At 42.8% G+C, this 25,851-nt stretch overlaps 2 protein-coding genes and 1 long non-coding RNA gene across 3 annotated transcripts in view; all 3 read left to right on the forward strand.

Annotated features, from left to right (window-relative positions):
• The first annotated feature begins 6,250 nt into the window (after positions 1 to 6,250).
• Positions 6,251 to 25,851, forward strand: part of YPEL2 (yippee like 2) — a 38,027-nt gene continuing 18,426 nt past the window's right edge. The window contains exon 1 of the mRNA XM_038375956.2: positions 6,251 to 6,378. Coding sequence (XP_038231884.1) covers positions 6,262 to 6,378 — 117 coding nt within the window. The 5' untranslated portion in view covers positions 6,251 to 6,261. The remainder of the gene's footprint in view (positions 6,379 to 25,851) is intronic.
• The window catches only part of DHX40 (DEAH-box helicase 40), a 141,488-nt gene continuing 121,895 nt past the window's right edge, over positions 6,259 to 25,851 (forward strand). Inside the window, exon 1 of the mRNA XM_043499644.1 lies at positions 6,259 to 6,378. Within this exon, the coding sequence (XP_043355579.1) occupies positions 6,359 to 6,378 (20 nt within the window). The 5' untranslated portion in view covers positions 6,259 to 6,358. The remainder of the gene's footprint in view (positions 6,379 to 25,851) is intronic.
• On the forward strand, positions 13,044 to 19,401 carry LOC122457006. The gene is made up of 3 exons (XR_006276262.1): positions 13,044 to 14,193; positions 15,350 to 17,372; positions 17,615 to 19,401. It is a non-coding gene; the product is annotated as an uncharacterized LOC122457006 (long non-coding RNA).

Consider the following 25,851-nt stretch of genomic DNA (forward strand, 5'->3'; position numbering starts at 1 on the left):
AGTCCAACTCTGGTTGGAGCCCAGGCTGCAAGACCCTCCACTCCCTCACTAGATTTCAGAGCCCAGGCTCCAGCCTGAATGGAACATCTACACTGCTATTTTTAGCCTCACAAACCAAAATCAATTGAGCTGGGGTCTGAGATGCAGCACCGGGCGTTTTATTTGCAGCGTAGATGTACCCTGAGGCTCCTAGAACTTTGTGACAGTGCTCTTCTGGGCTGAAAAGACACAGACTCTGTTGGTTGCACTCCCCTGCATTGTAATGATGATAGCACAGGGCCATAGCTTGGTAGCAGTGTTGTATTCTGAGCCTTCGTGTGTGTGAAAAAATAATGTATAAAATATACATTTAAAATTAGCCACACTTACTGGTATATTCAGGGTCGACTGATGCTTTTTAAAGCCATTTTACAATCCTAGCAGATGACCAGGATCTTTGCTCACAAACAGTAAACTTTCTCTCTTATATTCAACAGAGTTAGTGATCTAGTCATGAGAGCATAAGAATGGAACGAGGAATTTCTGCCCCTTGCTCAGATATAATCTCACTTAAACTCTTTGTTCCTATTTCCCCATCTGTGAAATGGAGACTATACTTCCCCATCTCAGGCATGTTGTGAAAGCTGATAAATTATAAATATTAACATGCTTTGATGGTGGAAAGGGCTGTATAAGTGCTAAGTATTTTTATTCCTTTCTCTCCCCAATTAGACTAACTGCATTTCAGTGTCTCCTCCTCTCATAGCTGATAGCACCCCAGCTGGTCAACCATGGCACTGTTGGTGCTCCCTGCCTCAGTTTCCTTCCCTGAGGTGGATCCCCTCAGGTCTCCACATAGTGGTCTATGCTGGAGATATGGTTTAGCCTTCTGGCCAATTGATTTAAAACAAAAAAAAAAACCCGTAATCCCTTGTGGAGTAGAAGTCAAAACTCTTGTTTTGTTTTTTGTTCTGCCTGGGGGCTTCTCTTCAGCCCATCCTCTGGGTCTTGTTCCCAGATCTCTTTCTGGGATAGAGCGCTTAGCTCCCAGGCTGGTTCTCCTAGAGTACCGTCCTCAGGGCCTTCCCTGGGAACCTACCTACTCCCCATGGTTCCATTCTCCAAACTGAGCTTTCTCAGCCCTTTTGTAAGGCCTAGGTATACGTTAACTATCACCTGACCCTCTTTAATCCAGCCCCTCTCAGGGTAGGAAGCAACTAATTAATTATGGCACAGGTGTGTCTGAGCCAATCTCCCCTTAAAGGTGCCTGTGATCCCCATTCTAATTGTGGTTCCTATGTGCCATTGCTTAATGACCCTGGGTAGGAAGAGTAGGCAACTAACAGAGCAGATCATCGTGACTATTTCCTCTAGATTTTGTCTAGTCATCGTATATGCATCCCTTTTGGTTGAGACACTCCACTGGCTGCTTTTTTCTGACTAATGGTGCAGTACAGAGCTAGTGCTTCTGTCTTAGGGTTCAGTCAGAAATGAGATCTGAATTGGCTTTATAGTATGGGAGGGAGAGGGACAAAACAGATTAGTATATCTCCTCCATTCCTGCAGAAGGGAAGTAAGAGATAAAGTTACACTGTGTCTCTTTTACATGCATGATTTTAAAAGCAATCAGGATGAGAAACCAGACGGCTGCTGTATAAACCTTGGAAATAAGGTAAAGCGCTTGCCAGTCTTTTACTCTGTCGCTTTCCTCCAGCTGGTCTTTTTACTAATGTTTCTTTCTGACAGGGTTTGGTTCTTTGCCTTGGAATCCAACGGCATTTGGCCCAAGTAAGAGCACATTTTGTCTCCTACTTTCCTGCTCTTGGATGGCAAAGTGCATGGCTCACGCATTCTGGGTTCCAAGATCTGTTAGTTAGGATTTAGTATCAATACTGAATCAGAAGTTTGGAATTTTGGGGTGGTTCTGTTGTCTTATGACCATGAATGCTGGTGCTCAGTTAATTCAGGACAGTTGGGAACGTGTTGCACTTGCCTACATCAAAGGAATAGGGAGCAAAGAACAGATTTCCCTATATGTTTATCTGTCTTGTTCCTGTCATCATGTAATCTTAATCCTGAATTCAGGTCTGAGCATATAATCCCCTAAGCACTTTTCACCATAGAGGGAAACCAGTGGTCTCTAACCCAACAGAGCTGACTCTGCTTATAGCACTGCGAAAGCCCTCTGAGAAAGCACTGAGAAAATAGACAGGTTGCAGAGTCCCTATCGCTAGACCCTGTGCGGATACAAAATGTGGATCCACATCCATCCGTGATCCGCAAACATGCCCCATGGATATGATGTGGATGCCCTGCAGATATGAGGTGGATATCCGTGGATTTGCAGGGCTCTAGCTATTGCCTGATCCCACTCCCAATGTAGCCAAGGGAAAGACGCCCATTGAATTTAGTGAGAGCTGGATCAGATCTTATGGGATATCAAAGCTGCAACTCTGGGTTAGAACAATTCTCACCAGGTTTCCTTTATTTTTAATGTGAAAGGACTAATCTGATTAGTCCGTTTTTGCTGAGTAGTATGATGATGATAGATCTGCCTCATCAGCAGTTTGCAGAGTGAGTAAGAATCCTGTCACGCATGCACTCACTAAGGGCAGCTCAGTGTGAGGGGCCTGGCAGGGAAGAGAAAAAATGTTTCGGGGAGCATAAGAGGAGATGACACTATCCAAAGAGACCACATTTCTGGTTAATTTTCTAACTGATTTCTTGTCAATAAATATCTACCTCTGGGCACTCCCCAGTCCTATATAATTATCATTTTGGGTCCTGCCATGTGGCATTTAGCATACATTGGTGAGCTTCTTAGAACTTTCCTTGCATAGTTATTAGATGCAGGTGGTATTTATTTACTATAAGGGTTGCAAGTAAAATGCTTTGCTTTTAGGTGTTGGCAATGGCAGGGAAGATATGGTGGATACATTTTTCAGACAAGCCTAAGTGACTTAGGTACTTAAGGCCTGTTTTCAGCAGTTACTTAGGAGCCTAAGTACTTTGAAAATAGATGTCTAAATCATGTAGGCACTTTTGCAGATTTTACCTATTGTCCTGAATGTGGGCCCGGACAGGGCTCTCTAGCAATCAGTGGTTATGGTGATTGGCTTTGTGGGTTGTAAACATTTAACTGGCTTCTCCGTTCCCCCTCTAAGGGAATTGCCCCATTGCATTGACCTGCTTTAACTTATCAGCAGTAAGCAGAGCTATAGGGAGCGTAAGGGCCTCCCACGCTGGATGCCCCCCTCTGTTTTATATCATTCCTACTGAAGCCTCTACCTCTGCCTTCTGAATAGCTTCATGATTTCTCTACGTGCTGTTCAGACAATTCATCGTTTTGAAAGTGTGAGAGAAAGATGCAGTTGCCTAGAATAGTCCAGATCCAGCAACTCTCTATCCCTCTCACCCCTGCCGTGTTTTCGTCATTGATGTAGTACAGCACATCCATCTGAGCAGGAGCAAAACTGGCTTAGTAGATGCAGTACTGAGCCATTTTAAATAAATAAATCCAGCCTAGGTCACCAAGCTGACCTGGAAGATAATCAGTTATCCTTCAGGCAAGTTACTACTAGCAGTGTAGAGACCATCTCTTGTGCTGCTTGTTTGGTTCACTCAGGAATTTCCATTATAAATCAGCTTATTGTGAGAAATAAATAAAAAACCTTGCTGTATTTGTCTGACCCATAAAGTGCAAATTCAGGAGCAGAACAACAAAATGACATGTTTTATGAAAAGGAAAAATCCTCTTGGGAGGAGCAGTCAGAGTCCACAATTAATTTCTAGAACACACATGTCTCTTTTTTTGGGGGATGGGGGAGAGGAGAGGGCTGCTCCCTTCATACCCTTTGTTCTTTCCACCATCTAAAAATACAAAGAAACCATTTTTATATACTGTATAACATATTGATGTAGAAGTTGCTGAAAGATCCTGTGCTCTGAGCATTACATAGATTGGATAGTAAAAAGCGTTTTCACAGTGATTGGTCACATGCCTAACAATTCCCCCTTCACCTAGACGTAGCCACTACTTGATGTTATAGGGCAAGGCACTAGAATGGTATCTTGCACTTATATAGTGACTTCCCTCTTTGGAACTTGCAATATATACAAGGTAGGTACATTCTGTTAATTCTCCATTGACACATGGGGAAACTGTGAGGTAGGAAGAGAAGAAAGAGGATCTAGTGCATAGAGCACTTACCTGGGACTTGGGAAACTTAGGTTTAATTCCACACTCTTCCACAGGTTTCTGTGTGACTTTAAGCAAGTCATTTAGTCTCTTGGTGTCTCCAGTGCCCCATCTATAAAACATGTATAAAGCACTTCCATGCCTCAGAGAGGTGTTAAACACATAAGAACGGCCATACTGGGTCGGTCCAAAGCTCGGTTTGGCCCAGTATCCTGTCTTCCAACAGTGGTTGATGCCAGATGCCCCAGAGGGAATGAACAAAACAGGTAATCAAGTGATCCATCCCCTGATGCCCATTTCCCAGCTTCTGGCAAACAGAGGTAGGGACACCATCCCTGCCCACCCTGGCTAATAGCCATTGATAGACCTATCCTCCATGAATTTATCTGTTTCTTTTTGAACCCTGTTATAGTCTTGGCCTTCACAACATCCTTTGGCAAGGAGTTCCACATGGTAGTCTGTGCATTGTGTGATAAAATACTTCCTTTTGTTTGTTTTAAACCTGCTGACTATTAATTTCATTAGGTGACCCGTAGTTCTTGTGTTATGAGAAGGAGTAAAGAACACTTCCTTATTTACTTTCTCCACAGCAGTCATGATTTAATAGACCTCTATCATATCCTCCCTTAGTCGTCTCTTTTCCAAGCTGAAAAGTCCCAGTCTTATTAATCTCTCCTCATATGGCAGCCGTTCCATACTCCTAATAATTTTTGTTGCCCTTTTCTGAATCTTTTCCAATTCCAATATTTTTTTTTGAGATGGGACGATCACATCTGCACGCAGTATTCAAGATGTGGGTGTACCATGGATTTATATAGAGGCAATATGATATTTTCTGTCATTTTATCTATCCCTTTCTTAATGATTCCTAACATTCTGGTCACTTTTTTGACTGCCACTGCACATTGAGTGGATGTTTTCAGAGAACTCTCCACAATGACTCCAAGATCTTTCTTGAGCGGTAACAGATAATTTAGACCCCATTTATATGTAGAGTTGGGATTATGTTTTCCGATGTGCATCACTCTGCATTTATCAACATTGGATTTCATCTGCCATTTTGTTTCCCCGTCATCCCGTTTCAAGAGATCCTTTTGTAGCTCTTCGCCATCTGCCTGGGACTTAACCATCTTGAGTAATTTTGTATCAGCAAATTTTGCCACTCACTATTTACCCCTTTTTCCAGATCATTTATGAATATGTTGACTAGGACTGGTCCCAGTACAGACTCCTGGGGGACACCACTATGTACCTCTCTCCATTCTGAAAACTGGCCATTTATTCCTACCCTTTGTTTCCTATCTTTTAACCAGTTACCAGTCCACGAGAGGACCTTCCCAATTACCCATGATTGCTTGCTTTGCTTAAGAGACTTTGGAGACGGGCCTTTATCAAAGGCTTTCTGAAAATCTAAGTACTCTATCCACTGGGTCCCCTTGTCCATATGCTTGTTGACCCCCTCAAAGAATTCTAGTAGATTGGTGAGGCATGATTTCCCTTTACAAAAAACACGTTGATTCTTCCCCAACAAATTATGTTCATTGATGTGTCTGACAGTTTTGTTCTTCACTACATTAGACTGTGAGCTGCTCAGACTGTGGTAAAGGGGACCAGATAAGTACCTTAGATAGGAATAAATGCAGAGAGAAGCGAGTTGACCAAGGTCTGACAACAGGTCAGTGGTCAGGAATAGAACTGAGTCCCTCTTACTGTATCCTTCTTCTAACTCCTCCATGGACCCTATGCTCTAACAATGGACCATTATCCGAACTCTACCATTGTTGGAAGTCATCATCCCTGGTAGTATATGCATGTCAAGTCTGTTTGTTTGTCTGGTGTGAATTTGAAGCTATTAGCTATATTATTTATTCTTTTGTTTCTAAATTTAGGTCCATGTGAATCCACCCTTTGCTTCTACCCAATCTCTTCCTCTGAAGCCATCACCAGTGTGTGGAGCCTGCCGCACACCCATCACCTACCAAACCACGGCCTTTACCTGTGTCTTCCGCTGTTTCCCGTGTGACCCTTCTTGTGGGAGCGCCTCCTGGGCTACCCCAGAGTTCACACAGCATTCAGTGGCTCCAATGGTGAAGATGACAAGGTCCAAGACTTTCCAGGCATATCTGCCTTCATGCCATAGAACCTATAGCTGCATTCACTGCAGGGCTCATCTTGCCAATCATGATGAACTCATTTCCAAGGTACGTGCAAGAACCTCACCCTGCAGATAGTTAGGTTAAATCTCCCCAGGGAGGAGACATCCCTAATGTAATCTGAGATGCGTACTAGGATTGCAGCCTGATTAAACTCCTTTCTCGTTGTTTGTGGAGGTGTCTGGATTATTGGCATTGCAATTTGGGCTTTGAAAATGGATATCACTCTGATGGCTCTTGCAACTTGATCAGTCTTTTTGTTTTCATTTGATTGATAAACTAGCTTCAGGGTGCAGGTTCCTAAACTCTGGCCTGTGGAGCACTTGCTGGTGATCTGTGGAGAGCTCATATCTCATCCCGTGACACTGGCTCTCTTCCCCTTTGTTTCTTGTTGCAAAACTGGATTAATAGATGGCTAGAAATATATCAAAACTCTTATTGATATTGCTTTTCCCTGTAAGCACTTGCTAAAGTAGCCACAGGGATATTGTGAATTGACAGGGAGGTATCCACAAGACACTCTATTAAAATGTGGTCCACACCGTGGAAATTTTGGGTGGCCCCTGCTTTAAGGGAATTCCACTGTAGCTTGTTTTGAAATATAAGGTAGCATCTCAAAGACTTGCTGAATTTGTGCTCAATTGCTGTAGCTTTGTAGGCCTGTTAGCAAGACACCAAGGAAGTGTGGCCATTAGAAGCAGAAGTGGAAAAGCAATGGGATTGCAGGGTGGCTCTAAGCCACTATTTCTCATACTCTGGTCTGTGAATCACCCTGGGGAAGGGTCCTGATGGTCAGCCAAATTTAAAAAAAAATATTTTAAGAGCCAAGCAATAGGAAATCTGAGTGATGAGGTGGTGGAAATGGGCCCATGAGAGAGCTTTTTCTGAAGTGTAGAAACTGCCGATAGCCCTTCACAGAGTGGCTGTCAGCTCATTGTGCATTGCTGGGGTCAAGCGTCAAGTTTCCAGGTCTTGGCTGCCTTGGCAGCCAGGCATTCCATAAAGTTTATTCAGCTCATAAAGTTTGGGTTCAGAAAAAGCAGACACGCCACAAGATTTATTAGCTGAGACAGGAGAGGAAATTGCAGCATGGGTTCTTGACAGGTCCTTAAATGAGTTCTCAGCCACTTGGAACAGTGCAGCCTTGAGATGGGCAAACTTAGATCTCATGGTACGTGGATGCTTTGCATACTGTGTGTAGAGTGCTGGAAAGTGCATGGTGCCCTCTTTTACCCATGTGCACAGAAAGGCTTAGGATGCATTACCTTGCATGGTGGGAGTCAGTTCCTGGCTTGTTGAAATGCTTGATAGCCAGGAGGGACTGTCTGGGTTCTTGTTGATGCTCAAATAGGGCATCGCTGTGAAAATGCCTCCTTCCACCTGAGACTGGCGAGATGAGAGTTCCCCTCCCGCATCCTGTGGATGCTTAGTGGGCCATGGTGCTCCATGCCTCTGTGACATGACCTCCCTGCTTGACAACTGTAACGCAAAGGACATATGAGCACTCCAGCACTGACAAAAAGTCTTCCTAGTCCAGAACAGTCAGTCTCACCTGCAGCACCAGCCAGCACATGACCCCTGTGCTCTGCTTACTGTACAAGCTCCCTGTAGAATATAGCTCTAATTCAAACTCTCTGTCCTAATTCTTAAGCCTTCCCTGGGTAGTTCGGAGGGTTTCTCTCATTCCATGACCATAAAGACCTTCCTCAGCAGTGATAAAGCTGTCAGCCTCCAATGCAGGAGACCGGGCTTCACAGCCAGCCCCACTAGAGCATCTCAGCAGAGGGAATTAGAATGGTCACAAACCTGTTGGCCCACAGAGAAAAGTCTAAAACTTACTTCATTGCCTTAGCTTTCCCAAAGGCACACACAAACACAGCAAGGAGGAGGAAAGGTGGGTGAAGGCTAGATGCAAAAGTGAAGGGGTAAAATACAAAGTCCTCGTAGCTGCAGGGGAAATGGGGAGGAAACTGTAGGCCCGGTAGCATTTTGTGACCTGTTTAATCTTGAGGAGAATATTGCATGCTGCAGCAGTGGGCACTGTTATAAAAGTAAAAGGACAGACCCTGGGTGTCCATGGGGAACCCTGACAACTCACTTCTGAGAGCCATCTTCAAGGCTTTTGAAATAGAAATATGTGCAACTTGTTCTAATGGTTAGAGCACAGGACTTGGAATCAGGAATTCTAGGTTCAAACCCCGGCTCTATTGCTGTGTGACCTGAGGCAAGTCCTTTATTTTCTTTGTGCTTCAGTTTCTGTAAGATGGGGGTGGTAACTTCATACCACATATGGCTGCTGTGAGGATAAATCAGTGTGTAAAGCTCATTAGAAATGCTAAGTATTGTGAATAAACTTGCTGCTATAAGTGTTACTCTGGATTAGCTTTCTTTTTCATGTAAATCCCACCCCACACGCCTGTCCAACATGTGCTTTTTTTTTTCTTAAAGTAGTGCAGGATCTCTATCCTCCCCATTACACTCTCTCTCTGCCCAACTACTTGAGTTTATCTTCACTTCTTAAGGCAGCATTTTAAGGCTGTTTGGAAGATGTAAAATGCATCTCTCAGGAGCCAGAGGGTGGAGACTCGTACGGCATTTGTTCTATTTTATTTAAAAAAAAAAGTTGTTTACAGCTATTGAAATGGCCTTTGGCCTTCGGAGCTGGTGGATTTGTGAATGGAGATCCTGATCCATCAGTTATATCACAAGAACTGGATTTCAGAGTGGGGCTTCAAAGTTCTCTGCTGTGAAGGGGGTTAGTGCTTGTGCTAATCTTGTGCCAGGAATCAGGGTTTGGGCTCTCCCTTTCTAATGACACAACAGGTTCCCAATCTTGGAAAAGTATAGTGCTAGATATACCCAGTGTTTTTCACCCCGGGGGCTGCTGTTTATTCTCTCATTGCTCTGTCTTTCCCCATCCTAGTCATCTCCATTGTGCAATGCAGCCAGCCAGCTTTTGCAGGTGAACAGCTTCCAGCAGAGCTGATACTGGTGCTACTGTGTGAACAGGTCTCATTTGCTTGGGATCAGTGCCTCAAGCCATGAAGGTGTATAACAGCTGCCCAGTAATGCTGACTGCTAAAGTACAGACACATGGAGAGATGGTAGCTGTAATAAGCCTGCCTATATTTAAGCATGTGCAAATACAGTCATTAAAATTATTTTCTCTTCCCCAATGTTCCCACCGTGGTCTATGGTGTAAATTCATATTTAAGGTAATAGTCTTAATCAGGGACTGTAATAAAATAGCTGATGGAGCCTTAAAGGGTCAGATGGCTTAGACCAAAAAGGGTTTTATTTATTTTAAAAAAATCATAAATTTATATTAAATTTTATAATTGTTGTTTGTATTGCAGTAGCACGTTGGGGTCCTGGTCCATGACTAGAGCTCCTTTGTGCTAGGTGCAGTACAAACACACAACAAAAAGATGTCTCTGCTCCAAAGAACTTGGAATTGGAGTAGAAACTTTCCGATGGAAATTAAAACTAAGTTGTGACAGATGTAGTAATTTCCTGCAATATCCTGGACAAACCTTATTAAATTAAGTTTAAGTATTTTAGGAGCTGATGGTATTAAAATGTGAAAGTTTTATGTGTTATTGTGGGATTGTATGTATGTTCTCTAAGGGGAAGATGTGACTAATGTAAACCTGGGAAGTGTTGTTATAAGTCGCAAAGGACACTTTTAAACAATAGTCCAGACCAGAAGGAATTTTTAGTTGAGTGGGTTTCCTAGGAAATACTTGGGTGGAGGGCAAATGCCCATCTCTGGACTCATCCTTTTGAAACAAAGAGAGGAAACCCATTGTATGTGAATTACCTCTTCCCAGAATCAAAGATCCAAGGCACGCACTCATTCATGAGGGTGCTTGTTCTGATCTGACAGCTGTTATAGACTTGTGACCACAGGAAAAAAACAACCCTTGGTAGGGTTTGAAGGACTGCTCACCTGACACAGTCCTTGTGGGAGTTGGAGTGACCTCTGGTAGCAAGCTTATTGGCAAGTCTGTTTAAGGGTTTTTCATTGTATTTAATGTTTTCTGTGTAATGCTTTTACCTTAAGAATAAATATACTTGCTTAGAAAGAGCTGTGTTGTAACTTAACTGTGGGTAATTGTGCTGCTTATAGCCTCTGAGGAAGGAAAGCAAATCAGGCCTGCTGAAGCCATCTGCGTTGCTGGGGATATCGCAGTGTAGACAGGGAACTGTGCAGCCTGGAAAAAACTCAAGAAGGGGAGAGATGCATGTCTCCACCCGGGAGAGATGCATGTCTCCACCCAAGAGAGATGGTGGCTGTGGAACTGGAAGCCTGAGAATTGGTGTCCTTACTGAACCATGGAGGGGGAATACATGTGCAGTTGCCCTGAATGGTGACACAAATCAACTTTTTTTGTTTGGATTTAAACTTACTTCTTTGCAGCCCCTACTATCATGGCATGTGAGAAGCTGATTGTGAAATGATCTGCTTGTCTTACACTGTACTGAGTTTGCATGAGGAAGAAAGAAAGAAAACAGCAAAATGAAAAATAAGTGTCACTTATACCCTTTCAGTTCTAAATAATCTGCAATGTTAGGGTCATGGAAGATATGTTTCAGAGTGGTAGCTGTGTTAGTCTGTATCAGCAAAAAAAACGAGGAGTACTTGTGGGACCTTAGAGACTAACAAATTTATTTGGGCATAAGCTTTTGTGGGCTAAAACCACTTCATCGGATGCATGCAGTGGAAAATACAGTAGGAAGATATATACACGCATACCATACCAACTGTAACGAGACTAATGAATTAAGGTGGGCTATTATTAGCAGGGAAAAAAAAGCCTTTTGTAGTGATAATCAGGATGGCCCATTTCAAACAGTTGACAAAAAGGTGTGAGTAACAGTAGGGGGGGAAATTAGCATGGGGAAATAGTTTTTACTTTGTGTAATGACCCATCCACTCCCAGTCTTCATTCAATGGCGTCCAGTTTGCAAATTAATTCCAATTCTGCAGTTTCTCGTTGGAGTCTGTTTTTGAAGATTTTTTTTGTTGGAGAATTGTGACTTTTAGGTCTGAAATTGAGTGACCAGGGAGATTGAAGTGTTCTCCGACTGGCTTTTGAATGTTACAATTCTTGATGTCTGATTTGTGTCCATTTATTCTTTTGCATAGAGATTGTCCGGTTTGGCTAATGTACATGGCAGAGGGGCATTGTTGGCACATGCTGGCATGTATCACATTGGTAGATGTGCAGGTGATCAAGCCTCTTACGGTGTGGCTGATGTGGTTAGGTCCTATGATGGTGTCCCTTGAATAGATATGTGGACAGAGTTGCAACAGGCTTTGTTGCAAGGATAAGTTCCTGGATTAGTGTGTTGTTCTGTTGCATGTGGATGCTGGGGAGTATTTGCTTCAGGTTGGGGGGCTGTTTGTAAGTGAGGACTGGCCTGTCTCCCAAGATCTGTGAGAGGGAGGGATCGTCCTTCAGGATAGGTTGTAGATCCTTGGTGATTCTCTGGAGAGAATCTCTGGGGGCTGAAGGTGACGGCTAGTGGCGTTCTGTTACTTTCTTTGTTGGGCCTGTCCTGGAGTAGGTGACTTCTGGGTATTCTTCTGGCTCCGTCAATCTGTTGCTTCACTTCAGCAGGTGGATTATTGAAGTTTTAAGAACGCTTGATAGAGATCTTGTAGGTGTTTGTCTCTGTCTGAGGGATTGGAGCAAATGCGGTTGTATCTTAGAGCTTGGCTGTAGACAATGGATCGTGTGATGTGGTCTGGATGAAAGCTGAGGGCACGTAGTTAAGTATAGTGGTCAGTCAGTTTCCGGTATAGGGTGGTGTTTATGTGGCCATCGCTTATTAGCCCTGTAGTGTTCAAAAAGTTGATCTCTTGTGTGGACTGGTCCAGGCTGAGGTTGATGGTGGGATGGAAATTGTTGAAATCATGGTGGAATTCCTCAAGGGCTTCTTTTCCATGGGTCCAGATGATCAAGATGTCATCAATGTAGCACAAGTAGAGTAGGGGCACTAGGGAATGAGAGCTGAGGAAGCGTTGTTCTAAGTCAGCCATAAAAATGTTGGCATACTGTGGGGCCATGCGGGTACCCATAGCAGTGCTGCTGACTTGAAGGTATACATTGTCTCCAAATGTGAAATAGTTGTGGGTGAAGACAAAGTCACAAAGTTCAGCCACCAGGTTAGCCGTGACATTATCGGGGATAATGTTCCTGTCGGCTTTTAGTCCATCTTTGTGTGGAATGTTGGTGTAGAGGGCTTCTACATCCATAGTGTCCAGGATGGTGTTTCTGGAAGATCACCAATTGATTGTAGTTCCCTCAGGAAGTCAGTGGTGTCTCGTAGATAGCTGGGAGTGCTGGTAACGTAGGGCCTGAGGAGGGAGTCTACATAGCCAGACAATTCTGCTGTCAGGGTGCCAATGTCTGAGATGATGGGGCATCCAGGAGTTCCAGGTTTATGGATCTTGGGTAGCAGATAGAATACCCCAGGTCGGGGTTCTAGGGTGTCTGTGCAGATTTGTTCCTTTGCTTTTTTTCAGGGAGTTTTTGAGCAAATGGTGTAGTTTCTTTAGGTAACCTTCAGTGGGATCAGAGGGTAATGGCCTGCAGAATGTGGTGTTAGAGAGCTGCCTAGCAGCCTCTTCTTCATATTCCAACCTATTCATGACAACGACAGCACCTCCTTTGTCAGCCTTTTTGATTATGATGTCAGAATTGTTCCTGAGGCTGTGGATGGTGTTGTGTTCTACATGGCTGAGGTTATGGGGCAAGTGATGCTGCTTTTCACAATTGGAAAAGATATGGGTGATTTTGAACCTGATTGTATCACTTTAACCAAAATGACCCAAATGCTCCATCACTGATAACCTTCCTTACAAAAAGGGGTTTTACGTAATGTCTGGGTGCCATTTTTTTGGCTCAGTGGAATTAATTCTTCTGTTCCTCTTTCCCCAAATTACACAGAGATCACATGAGAGCTGTGCTGCTTTGAGTGCCACAGGCTTTTAGCTCTTTTGGATATATAAAATTCAGCATTGGCTGATGCTTTTTGACTGAAGCTCAAAGTGGAATTGAATCTCAGTATTTTTTGTTTCAGTCCCCAGTTTCCCCTCTTATTCCTGCATCACCAGTGTTGACTTAATCTGGTTTTATAGGGTTTTGCCAAAACTGGGGATTGCAAGCACTTTGCGAAGTAGGTTTTGGCATAGCCGATTATAAAAAGGGAAACCTTGTAAGCTTCAGGTGGGCTTCTTAATCACAGTTGCTATTTAAAGAAAAAGAATCAATGCAGATGCTTTAATAAACTCCAAAGCTGTTCCATGAACTGAGTTACCAAAATGTTGCCTGCTTACTTGGCCTTTTCTTCCATAGTTAGACTGAGAAAGTGGTTTAATAAAATGTCTGTTTTATAATAACATCCAAAAAGTGGATTTGAATGTCTGGCCAAGAAAGTTCTTAGTGACTAAGGAAATATAAGGTAATCAGATGGGTTGGGTGGAGGGAGTAACTAGTTTCCTTTGCATGTTCTTTGTTCCAATTTTTCTCATTTTCTCATAGCAATGCTTCATTTAAAAACATGCCACATTAGCACATGCTTTAGTTTCATTGCCCTTTCCAATGCTAAGAGTGTGGTTAAGGCAATGGACTGGGACTCAGGAGAGCCTGGCTCTGCAACAGATTCCATGTGTGACTGTGGGGAAGTCTATTGATCTCTGTACGTGGTTTCCCCACCTCTAAAGGGAGATCATAATACTTCCTTTGTCTGTCTTGTCTGCTTAGATTCTAAGCTTTCTCAGGGCAGGGATTTGTACAAGTGGGGCCCCAATCTCAGCTGAGGCCTCTGAGTGCAATTGTAATACAGTACAAATAGGTTTCAGAGTAGCAGCCGTGTTAGTCTGTATTTGCAAAAAGAAAAGGAGTACTTGTAGATTCATAGATACTAAGGTCAGAAGGGACCATTCTGATCATCTAGTCCGACCTCCTGCACAGCGTAGGCCACAGAATCTCACCCACCCACTCCTATGAAAAACCACACCCATGTCTGAGCCATTGAAGTCCTTAAATCATGGTTCAAAGACTTCAAGGAGCAGAGAAGCCTCCCTCAAGTCAACCATGCCCCATGCTACAGAGGAAGGCGAAAAACCTCCAGGGCCTCTCCAATCTGCCCTGGAGGAAAATTCCTTCCCGACCCCAATATGGCAATCAGCTAAACCCTGAGCATATGGGCAAGATTCACCAGCCAGATAATACAGATTTTTCTTTCCTGGGTAACTCAGATCCCATCCATCTAATATCCCATCTCAGGAGATTAGGCCTATTTACCCTGAATATTTAAAGATCAATTACTTACCAAAATCCCATTATCCCATCATACCATCTCCTCCATAAACTTATCGAGTAGAATCTTAAAACCAGATAGATCTTTTGCCCCCACTGCTTCCCTTGGAAGGCTATTCCAAAACTTCACTCCTCTGATGGTTAAAAACCTTCGTCTGATTTCAAGTCTAAACTTCCTGGTGGCCAGTTTATACCCATTTGTTCTTGTGTCCACATTGGTGCTGAGCTGAAATAATTCCTCTCCCTCTCCTGTATTTATCCCTGATATATTTATAGAGAGCAATCATATCTCCCCTCAACCTTCTTTTAGTTAGGCTAAACAAGCCAAGCTCCTTAAGTCTCCTTTCATAAGACAAGTTTTCCATTCCTCGGATCATCCTAGTAGCCCTTCTCTGTACCTGCTCCAGTTTGAATTCATCCTTTTTAAACATGGGAGACCAGAACTGCACACAGTATTACTTGTGGCACCTTAGAGACTAACAAATTTATTAGAGCATAAGCTTTGGAGAGCTACAGCTCACTTCATCGGATGCATTTGGTGGAAAATACAAGGGGAGAATGTTATACACACAGAGAACATGAAACAATGGGTTTATCATACACACTGTAAGGAGAGTGATCACTTAAGATAAGCCATCACCAACAGCAGGGGGGGGAAAGGAGGAAAACCTTTCATGGTGACAAGCAAGGAATTGTGGCATAGAACTGCAGTTTAGCAACTGCCAGACATTCAGCTAGACTTTATAAAGCATGAGAAAAATGTATGGTATTACCCAGAGGTTTCTTAATTTTTTTCCTCCTCCCAAGACAGACAATTATAAAGTATTCAGATCTTTTTATGGAAAATATGATCTGTAATTGACAACCAGACATTAGGGAAATCTCTGTAGTCTCATTGATTGAGGGGAAATTCATTGAAGAAGTTGGCTTCTGCATCATACTTGAGTGAGCTGTGGTTTACAGGCTATGGAATGGACTTTAACAGTGTAAATAATATGACTTTTTCTGCTTCTCCAGTGTGCAGCAGTGGTGCTGCTTTCTATTTTGTTTTCAGCACCACCAGTGACATGGGTGAAATCCCAGTGAATCTTGTGAGCCTTTTCTATTGGAATTAATTTGTACCTGTTGTCCGGTGTAGTACCAATCAAAATCAAGAGCCGAAAAATCTCAGCCAAGCATAGCAATTCTTGTGTCTGAGACGCTACTTTTTTTTTGGTTGTTGTAGAGACATAATCCAACAGAAATATGCTTGATTATGGAAGTATTTAGGGAATGTCTTAGGGGCTTCCTACAGCTTCCTTTTCATGGAATTTTGTGATCCAAGTGCTAAATACTATATAGTGAAATATTCTTTGAAATTGGCTTTAGGATTGCTTAAGAAGTTTAGTTTCCTCCTTGATATTTACACTGGACTCCTCATGAAGGATTCCTTTTTGGTATAGACAGCCGCACTTGGAGCAGTGCATTACCGCAAGTAAAGGACTTAGGAAAAAGTAGAGAGGTGCAATATGTGCTGCCTGTTTTTCACACTTGTGATTGGGCTGCAGAAGGGAGCCTTAGTAACAGAATGTACTTGGGACTCTGTATCTCCTTCATCAATGCACATGCCTGACTGCTGTCATCGCTGTAAGAAAGTTTTGTCCTTGACCACTGATGGCTGCAGCCCTGAGATTACTGATTGAATGGTCCCTTTAATGACCCCTCTCTCATGCTATAGAGGTCAGAGTTTGTTCCATGTTGCACCTGAAGGATCACAGACCTATTTGAAACGTGGTGTCTGTTTCCAGACAAGACTTGGATGAATTCACACATCTCAGAAATGCCAGATTTGTGTATGAATCAAATACAAATAACATTCAGCCAGTCCCTTTGTTCACAGGACTGTCCACTCCCAAGTAGGATTGAGGGAAGCCTAAATACACAAGTCTGAAGTACAAGTAGCATTCTCTGTACCTGTGGTTGGAATGTATTGCTTCAGGATTAGGACCTCTGCTATTTACCAGTGGGCCCTATGTTTCCATACATTTCCTGTCATGGGTACAGGCAGGGCATCTGCAAATCGGAAGAGCTGGGCAGGAAACATTTTCCCATCTTGTTTCCTAGATTTCCACCCCCCATCCCAAATCAGGATGAAATAGTCAAAATGTTGCGGGAGGGCAGTGGAATTCAGTTCCGATTAATCAGACCATTTTGTTTCAATTTTAATCATTTAAATTTTAATCTTTTTTAGTATAAATTAACTGAAAGTTTGAATCAGAAATCAAAACTTTGTTTCAAAAATGTCAAAATGAGATGTTTCAACAATTTCAGAACTTTTTTCAAAACATTTTCAAATACCTGCAAACAGTTTCAGTTTGACAAATCTGCATTTTTCGGATTGAAGAAATATTTCCTTAGAAAATTCCTGACCAGCTCTAGATTGATGTCTTCTTGCTGAATCCCCTTTTTGTTCAGCCAACCAGGATATTTTTCTCACTATTACAGGAAAATCAAGATGTGGGGTGAGGATACCTGACCAGGCAACATGATTTCTCTTCCAAATCTGTTGTGCAATATTTTTAATGATTGAGATGGAGCTCTCAGTGGACCGGAAACATGGATTTAAGATTACTCACCTCATTCTCTTGTTTTGGGATGGAGAGACCAGTTTCAGACATCACATAGAAATCCACAAATATCAATTGCAGAATTCAGACACACACAAAAAGGCAGGTTTCAGAGTAGCAGCCGTGTTAGTCTGTATTCGCAAAAAGAAAAGGAGTACTTGTGGCACCTTAGAGACTAACAAATTTATTAGAGCATAAGCTTTCGTGAGCTACAGCTCACTTCATCGGATGCATTTGGTGGAAAATGCATCCGATGAAGTGAGCTGTAGCTCACGAAGCTTATGCTCTAATAAATTTGTTAGTCTCTAAGGTGCCACAAGTACTCCTTTTCTTTTTACAAAAAGGCAGATACTGTTAAGGCCGAGTGTACTGTACTAATGCTGCTTAGTGGTACGTATGAAATAATAAAGTTGGTGGGTACTCTCAAAAGCTTGAGAGGGAAGTGGGTGTATAAGAGCAAGAGGGAAGGTTATAAACATGCTGTGCTGTTCAATGGGTATTGCAGCCTGCAAGATGGAGTTAGCAGCCTCTTGTGCACTGGAAGAAGTTTATAATGTTGTGTGTAAGTGCTGGAGTGCATGAGTTCTGGTCCCAAGTGCAGTGATTTGCATGTTACTGATTTTCATTTTTTTCCTTTGATGGGTTTTATACTCTGTATCTCTTGAGTTCGATCCTTCCTTTTTAAATATTCAGTAACGTGTCGGAGAGTGCTCTGCATCTTAGCAGTAGCATAAGTGCTATATGTGGCAGGTGTTAAGTTAAATGAGAGTGTGTTTTATTTTGTCATTGCATACCTGACTCAGCATGCATGTAATGCTCCAACTACTTTGCCTGCCTGGAAATTAGCAGCACCTGCCAAATGTGTGTCAGTGTGAGAAATATGTAGTGGAGGATTGACAGTCGTGGTGAATCAAGTCCTCCATTTATCCCCAGAATGGGTGCCTCACAAGCTGCACGAAGGCGTGTATCCCTAGAGGTGACTTACTCCTGATCAGGCAAGTTTAGCCTTCAAGATCCAGTCAGTCCTTGGTATCTCTAAGATTACCATGGATGCAATTAATGCCAGCTGTGGCTTTTAATGGCTGTGGCTGTGATACAATGACACCAGTGAGCTGGAATCTGCTTTGAGATCAAGGGCTACCAAAATGGCTATCAACATTCTTCTGGTCAACTCCTGACACTGGCTGGGTGAGAGCTGGTGTCCTCGAGCTTTCCAGTCCAACAGCACAGAGAGAACTTATTTTACCAAAAATACAGAGCTTACCTAGAGGAGAGCATTACACAGGAATTGCCACACTGGATCAGACACAAGGTATATCTAGTCTAATACCCTGTCTCTGACCGTGGCCCGCACCAGATAATTCAGAGGGAGGTGCAAGAAACCCCAGTGTTTACTTTGTGGATAAAATAACCAATGTTTCACCTTTATTATAATGGGACCTGTTCCAAAGGCCATTGAAGTGAGTGGGAGTCTTTCTATTGGTTTCAGTGGGCTTTGGTTCAAGCCCATAATGTCTGTGTCATCTTAGTTGAAAACAATCAATCCTAAAAGCGTTAGGGAATTAAAATGGCATGTTTGATAGTAACAAAAGGTTTAATCTGAACCACTCTGTCTTCCCTTTCGGACTGTGGGAATGGAGCCCGCATTTCTGATCTCGCTGTACTTGACCATAAGAATGGCCATACTGGGTCAGATCAAAGGTCCATCTAGCCCAGTAGCCTGTTGGAAAACAGTGGCCAATGCCAGGTGCCCCAGAGGGAGTGAACCTAACAGGTAATGATCAAGTGATCTCTCTCCCGCCATCCATCTCCACCCTCTGACAAATGGAGGCTAGGGACACCATTCCTTACCCATCCTGACTAATAGCCATTAATGGACTTAACTAACTCCATGAATTTATCCAGTTCTCTTTTAAACCCTGTTATAGTCCTAGCCTTCACAACCTTCTCGGGCAAGGAGTTCCATAAGTTGACTGTGCGCTGAGTGAAGAATAACGTCCTTTTATTTGTTTTAAACCTGCTGCCCATTAATTTCATTTGTTGGCCCCTAGTTCTTACATTATGGGAACAAGTAAATAACTTTTCCTTATTCACTTTCTCCACACCGCTCATGATTTTATATATCTCTACCATATCCCCCCTTAATCTCCTCTTTTCCAAGCTGAAAAGTCCTAGCCTTTTTAATCTCTCCTCATGTGGGACCCATTCCAAACCCCTAATCATTTTAGTTGCCCTTTTCTGAACCTTTTCTAATGCAGTATATGTTTTTTTTGAGATGAGGGGACCACATCTGTATGCAGTATTCAAAATGTGGGCATACCATGGATTATATAAGGGCAATAAGATCTCCGTCTTATTCTCTATCCTTCTTTTTTAAATGATTCCCAACATTCCCGTTTCCTTTTTTGACTGCCGCTGCAGACTGCTTGGACGTCTTCAGAGAACTATCCACAATGACTCCAAGATCTTTCTCCTGATTAGTTGTAGTTAAATTAGCCCCCAACATATTGTATGTATAGTTGGGGTTATTTTTTCCAATGTGCATTACTTTACATTTATCCACATTAAATTTATCCAAATTAAATTGGACTTTTCCCTTCATGATGTAGCCCCCTGCATCAAAACAGTTTTGATCTGGGTAGCAGAGGGCATCTAGGAAGTGCCTATAGGTTGCCATGGTATGAAGAAACTGAAAAAATACATTCCTCCTTTTTACCAGGGAAATTCAGATTCTTCAATTGTAATTTTTTTATTTTTTATTTCGAAGAAAGAAAAAACTAGTTATTTCTTCGTGGACTCAAGCTTTTATAGGTACCTGGTGCGTAAAGTATCTGAACAGCCGTATTCATGTAAGGATGTCAACGCATGTTGCAGGTGCTTAGCACCTGGAAGATCAGACAACCTAATTTAGGTGTCTAATGAATTCAAGTACTCTTGTTTTAGAGTCATAGATTTTAAAGCCAGATTATCTAGTCTGACCACCTGTAAGGCCAGAGAATTTCATCATAACTAAATATGTCTTCCAGAAAGGCATCCGGTTTTGATTCGAAGACTTCTGGAGATGGAGAAGTCTCCATTTCCCTTGGTAGTCTGTTGCAGTGGTTAATTACCTGCAGTGCTTACAAATGTATGTGTTTGTATCGTAGAGTTTGAATTTGTCGGGCTTTAAATCTGGCAGAAGAGGCATAACAAATACCAATGACTGGAATTAAAGAGCCCTTTAATACCTTCTATATTTTCTCCAAAACAGTACTCCGACTGTAATCAAGTCACCTCTTGATCTTTTTTGATAAGTTAAACAGTTTGAGCCTTCTGAGTGTCTCACTGTGATGAATTATTTTCCATACTACAAATCATATTTGTAGCTCTTCTTTGTTCCCTCTCCAGTTGTTTAACATCCTTTTCATAATGTGCATGCAGAATTGCACACAGAATTCCAGGATCTCTCTCACTACTAGTAAAATTACCTCCCTGTTCCTCCTCACTGTTCCCCTCTTTATACATCCAGAGATTGCATTTGCCACAGCATCACTCTGGGAACTCATGTTCACTTATTTTTCCACTTTGACCTTGTTAGACACCCAGGTGTGACAATTTTGGTAACAGTTCTCAGTTGCCCTCCAGTTAATGTTGTCTCCTTAATTTCATTCAGTTCCTAGCCATTATTTTCATCATGTGTCTAGCGCTTTGCACTTATTTGGTAGTCTTACAAGAGCCCAGACTATGTAAGCAACGAACAAGGAAACAGTTCTCTAGAAAGTAATCCTTTTTGGAGCCTTCGTTTGCAGTGACATTAACTAAAAGCTTAAAGAAAAGGAGTACTTGTGGCACTATAGAGACTAACAAATTTATTTGAGCATAAGCTTTCGTGAGCTACAGCTCACTTCATCGGATGAAGTGAGCTGTAGCTCACGAAAGCTTATGCTCAAATAAATGTGTTAGTCTCTAAGGTGCCACAAGTACTCCTTTTCTTTTTGCGAATACAGACTAACACGGCTGCTACTCTGAAACCTAACTAAAAGCTTGTATATTTAAATACACAGTATGTAGTATTTCTTTACTTCGTTTTATATGAAATACGATTGGTGGATCTCACTTGGATTCCTCGCAGAACAGATGTCCACATAACAGCTGCTATTAATTTGGACCCCCTTTATTCATCATTTTGACAGAGAGCCCAAAGACTGAATGGGCTACAGAGATGGATGTTACCCTCTTAACTCCTTCCCCAAGGCATCTCTCTAGGGCAGAGTGGAGTTGTGCTGTAGTTGTTCTTCACCTCAGCAGAAGACATCAGTCTCCAGAGCTGTCATTCTGGCCTCTCTTGCCCGCACAAAGAATTCTTTATTTAAAAAATGAAGAAAACAAAATGCCTATTCCTGGAAGAGTCAGAATGTGAAATCTGAGCAGTGTAATAAATGAGTAATAAGTCATATAACCATGTCAGGGTTCCCTCCCCTCTCTGAACTCTAGGGTACAGACATGGGGACCCGCATGAGGGACCGCCTACTCTTATTTCCACCAGCTTAGGTTAAAAACTCCCCAAAGCACAAATTCTCCCTTGTACCTTGGATTAAGTGTTATACTGCACAGTCCCCTAAATTAGATGTTCAGGTCTCATGGTGCTGTGCTGTAATTGCTGCTTTGGGGGCTGATCCTGCACATTGCTGAGCTCCTTCAACTTTCAAGGACCTTACTGGATGTTGATGGTGCTCAGGCCTGTTATTTACTCAGCTCTTGAATGTTTAATAGGAAGATCCAAGCATCGTTCATATCTCCCTGTGTAATTCTGTTTATATAGCAATTAAATGCTTGGTGTTTTAAAACGTTTTGTGCTATTCTTAAAAAATAAATAAAAATCAACATAGTTTAAAATTCTCTGGATGGGGACGGGGTGAGCATGGACTTTCTGACCGGTCGCTTTCTTTCCAGAAATAACTCTTCCATGATCTGCAGCTTCCACCTTAGTATTAATGATCTGGGCATAAATACAATATCATTCCCATTTATTATCCAGGGAGCCGCCAGGGCTGCAGGGTGGTGAATCATCTCTGTGGTGTTTTCTTTTTTTTTTTTTTTTTTTTCCTGCAAACTCCTGAAGACTGAAGTTCCTCAGCTCTGAGCCTCTCTGGTGTTTTTTTGCTTCATCTAATACCAGAGGAGGAATGGCTGACTGGTTTGAGTAGTGTGCTAGCAGGGAGAACTGTCCTCCAAATTGATCATGCAGAGTTTTTAAAAATCACACTTTTAGACCTCAGCTAGAATGTGGGGACACTTCTCCTGGCCTCATAAGGAGGCACTGATCGTAGATTGTTGTTGTGTTAAGGAAGTGCAATGAAGGGCCAGTCCTCCCTCTACCATAAATGTGCCCTCAAGTGGAGATGATCCTGACACACCAGGAGGAGACTTTTCCACTGCATTCTCCTTTTTGAGAACAGGAAATGTATAAGGAGAGGGAGTTGCATCTGCTTAGGACTGCTCGTTATTTCTGGCCTGGAGTGTGCAAATCTGCTCAGCAGCCTGGCTTCTGTTGTCCTGCGTATTGTTGATTGGGCATGGGAATGAGTCCATCTGCTGCAGGCTAGGTGAGGACCATCAACTGCTACAGCTCTGAACTAGAAGATCATGTCAAACCCCTTAGCCCATGGAGCTGAAACAGACAGAATTGAAACACAACCACAGGGGGAAACCCATTCTGTGTCCCCACTCTTAAAATGAACTGTGGCTTTGCTGCTAAAGGGCAACTGGTAGGCTAGAATACTCAGTTATAGAGGGAGGTTGAGGCAGAGCCCATCGTTCCCTGAAAACTGGCATTTCAGATGATCAGTGAGCTCGCCACGTAATTAACTGGCATGAAAGAAGCCATAATAAACCAATTAACAGAGATCTGAAGTCAGGATTCCTGGGTTCCAATCCCAGTTATAGAGTGCTGTCTAGGGGTTAGAGTGTGAGGACTCCTCTACACAAAAAAGTTACTCCAAAATAAGGTAGGGTGTAAATTTGTAAGTAGAAAAACTGTTCTGTAATAACTCCATGTGTGGACACTCTCATTTTGGAAGAGACATGCAGCTCTAAATTCTCACTCTACCTTATTCTGGAATAATTTTCATGTATTGACAAAGTCAGAGTCAAGACTCTTCCATTTTAATCCTAGCTCTACTGCTGTCATGCTGTGGTACCTTGGAGAAGCCTGGTGACTTCAGAGTCCCAGTTTACCCATCTACATGATGGGGATAGTGCTTCCCTTCTTTATAGGGCTGCTGAGTTTCATTTAATCTGTGCAGCATGCTCTTTGAGCCTCATTCAAGAGTGTAATAGTGATATTAAAATGAGGTCCACTACCCTACCCCTGCTTTTGAAAGGCCAGGAACACACAAATCTAGGCACCATGACAGACTGAGCAGGGGGAAATACATTTTGTTTTGCTTCTTCCCTGCATTAGGATGAGGTTTCTAATGCCTTAGTTTACTGTCGTGATTCTTGTCAGAGGGTCAGTCCCCCACTTTACTCCGTCCGTTGAACAGCTCATTTTTTTGCAGAAGACTTTTAATACTAGATTCTGCCACACTGTTGCTGTTATGAACCTCCTGGCTGCCTTAACAGAATACTATGTTCCACTAATACCATATGGACAGTTACTATTAAGGCAATAATTATATAATTGTGTTACATTAGTAGTTTCCATCTATCATTCCAGCTCTGTTCTGTGTTTATCTTTAAAATCTATAATGGAGCAGTAATTTAAAATGGAGAGGAGAAAAAAAGGCCCTGCCCTCATTACTAGTCCCTTTTCAAGAGACTCAGTTGTTGAACATGATAAGCTAGCACTAACCTACAGGAAAACGGCATTCAAAATGGGGGGGGGGGGAGATAAGCAGCTGCTGCAGCAATTGCAGACTTGCCAGAACAAAAGGTATTTTTCATTACTCTTTGTGTCCAGCTAGAAACAGCTGGGCCTTCGTTGTGTTTTATTTTTCCAGATCCTTCACAATAAATAGTAGTAAAGTGGAAGTGGATCTTTTCAAAGTGCCCTTAGGTTCCGAGGCTTCTGTCATTGCATTTTAGTTCTGACATTGATGGCTTGATTGTCAGGGGTCCCGAACAGCTGCAGCTCTCATCAGCTGCACGGAGAGCTGAGGATGCTCAGCACCTGTAGAACCTCAGGTCATGGAGGGGGAGGATTAAATGGCAGAATTCTGCCATCTGACTTAATGGAGGAGGCATTGGGAGATATGGGTTCTGTTCCTAGCTGTCCCCTTGTGGGGAGATCATTTCACCCCTCTATGTCTCTTTCCCCTCTCACCCTTTATTTGACTTGTCTGTTCAGACTGTAAGCTCTTTGGGGCAGGGACTGTCTCTCACTGTACTTATACAGCACCCACCACATCCAGGCCTAATAATGCTTCTCAACTGTTTGTAATGAGGCAGAGGATTAACATAGACCTTGTACTGTAACTTTAAGAAGTGAAGCTAGGCAGTAATAAAACTCCTTTTGGATATAGCACTTCCTATGTGAGTATCCCAATGTGCTTTAGAAACATGAAGGGATTGTCTCATAATAGTTGTTCTCATTTCATTGATGGATAAATTGAAGCACAGGACAGTCAACTCATTTGGCCAAGGTGACCCAACAGAGTTGGGTAAAGAGCTGAGTACTAGGTTACATTCCGTCCCATTATCTGTGCTTTGAAACGGGCCATGTGTGAACCTTCAGCCTTCCCAGCAGAGCCATGCAGCCTGATCTGAACCAAACAGGATGCAAGGCTACAAATGGCTGGGATGGGTCAGGTCTGAAAACAACCTGATCCTCTATGGCTCTGGTCGGGTTGTCTCTGCCCACCACCTACTGCCCATGGAGTTGACACAGCATGGCTGCATGCCCCGCTCCTGCCGACTGCTGCAACTCTGCTGCACTCTCTATGCTATGGAGGGAGTGTGCCCATAAGTTGCAGCGCCTTTCACTCTGGCACATGCAAGTAGGACATGCAGTTGCTGCCACACTGAGCCCATGGGCAGGAGGCGGTCAGAGCCAGAGCACAGGCACGAGACATGGGGAGGAAGAATCCGCTACCAGGCTAAGCCCAAGAACAAGGCTGGGGCATTGACACACTTTGGGAGGAAGTTTTGGGTCAAGTTGGAAAATGACTTGACGCTCTTGTGCTCAGGTGGGGTTTGGGTGGGTTGCGGTCTAATTGTGTTTAGGTCGGGCTTTAAAATTAGTCCTAAGCAGGCCTCTACTTCCCAGTGTACAAGGGTATGTGGTGCCCGCACTAAACACAGAGCTGCTGGTGTGGCATCGCTTGGCTAATATAACTTAGAACGGTATGGAAAGTGAAGCAAGGATTCTAAGCCACATGTCAACTGCCCTGCTCTCACATGATCATAAATAGTCTTTGTGCTGCTCTTTTATTTGTTGTTTAATTTTGATTTGATTGTGCCTATACATGAATACTGCCCAGATGATTGATGGAGCTTGTTAGAAAAACCTGTATTTCCTTTGACTTGCCAAAAAGGATAATTACTATTGAGACAGCAGTAACCATACTGCACTCTGTTCTCCCCCCAGCAGAAGTGGAGGAAAAAGG

The sequence above is a fragment of the Dermochelys coriacea genome, chromosome 17, assembly GCF_009764565.3.
Source record: "Dermochelys coriacea isolate rDerCor1 chromosome 17, rDerCor1.pri.v4, whole genome shotgun sequence".
Lineage (NCBI taxonomy): Eukaryota > Metazoa > Chordata > Testudines > Dermochelyidae > Dermochelys > Dermochelys coriacea.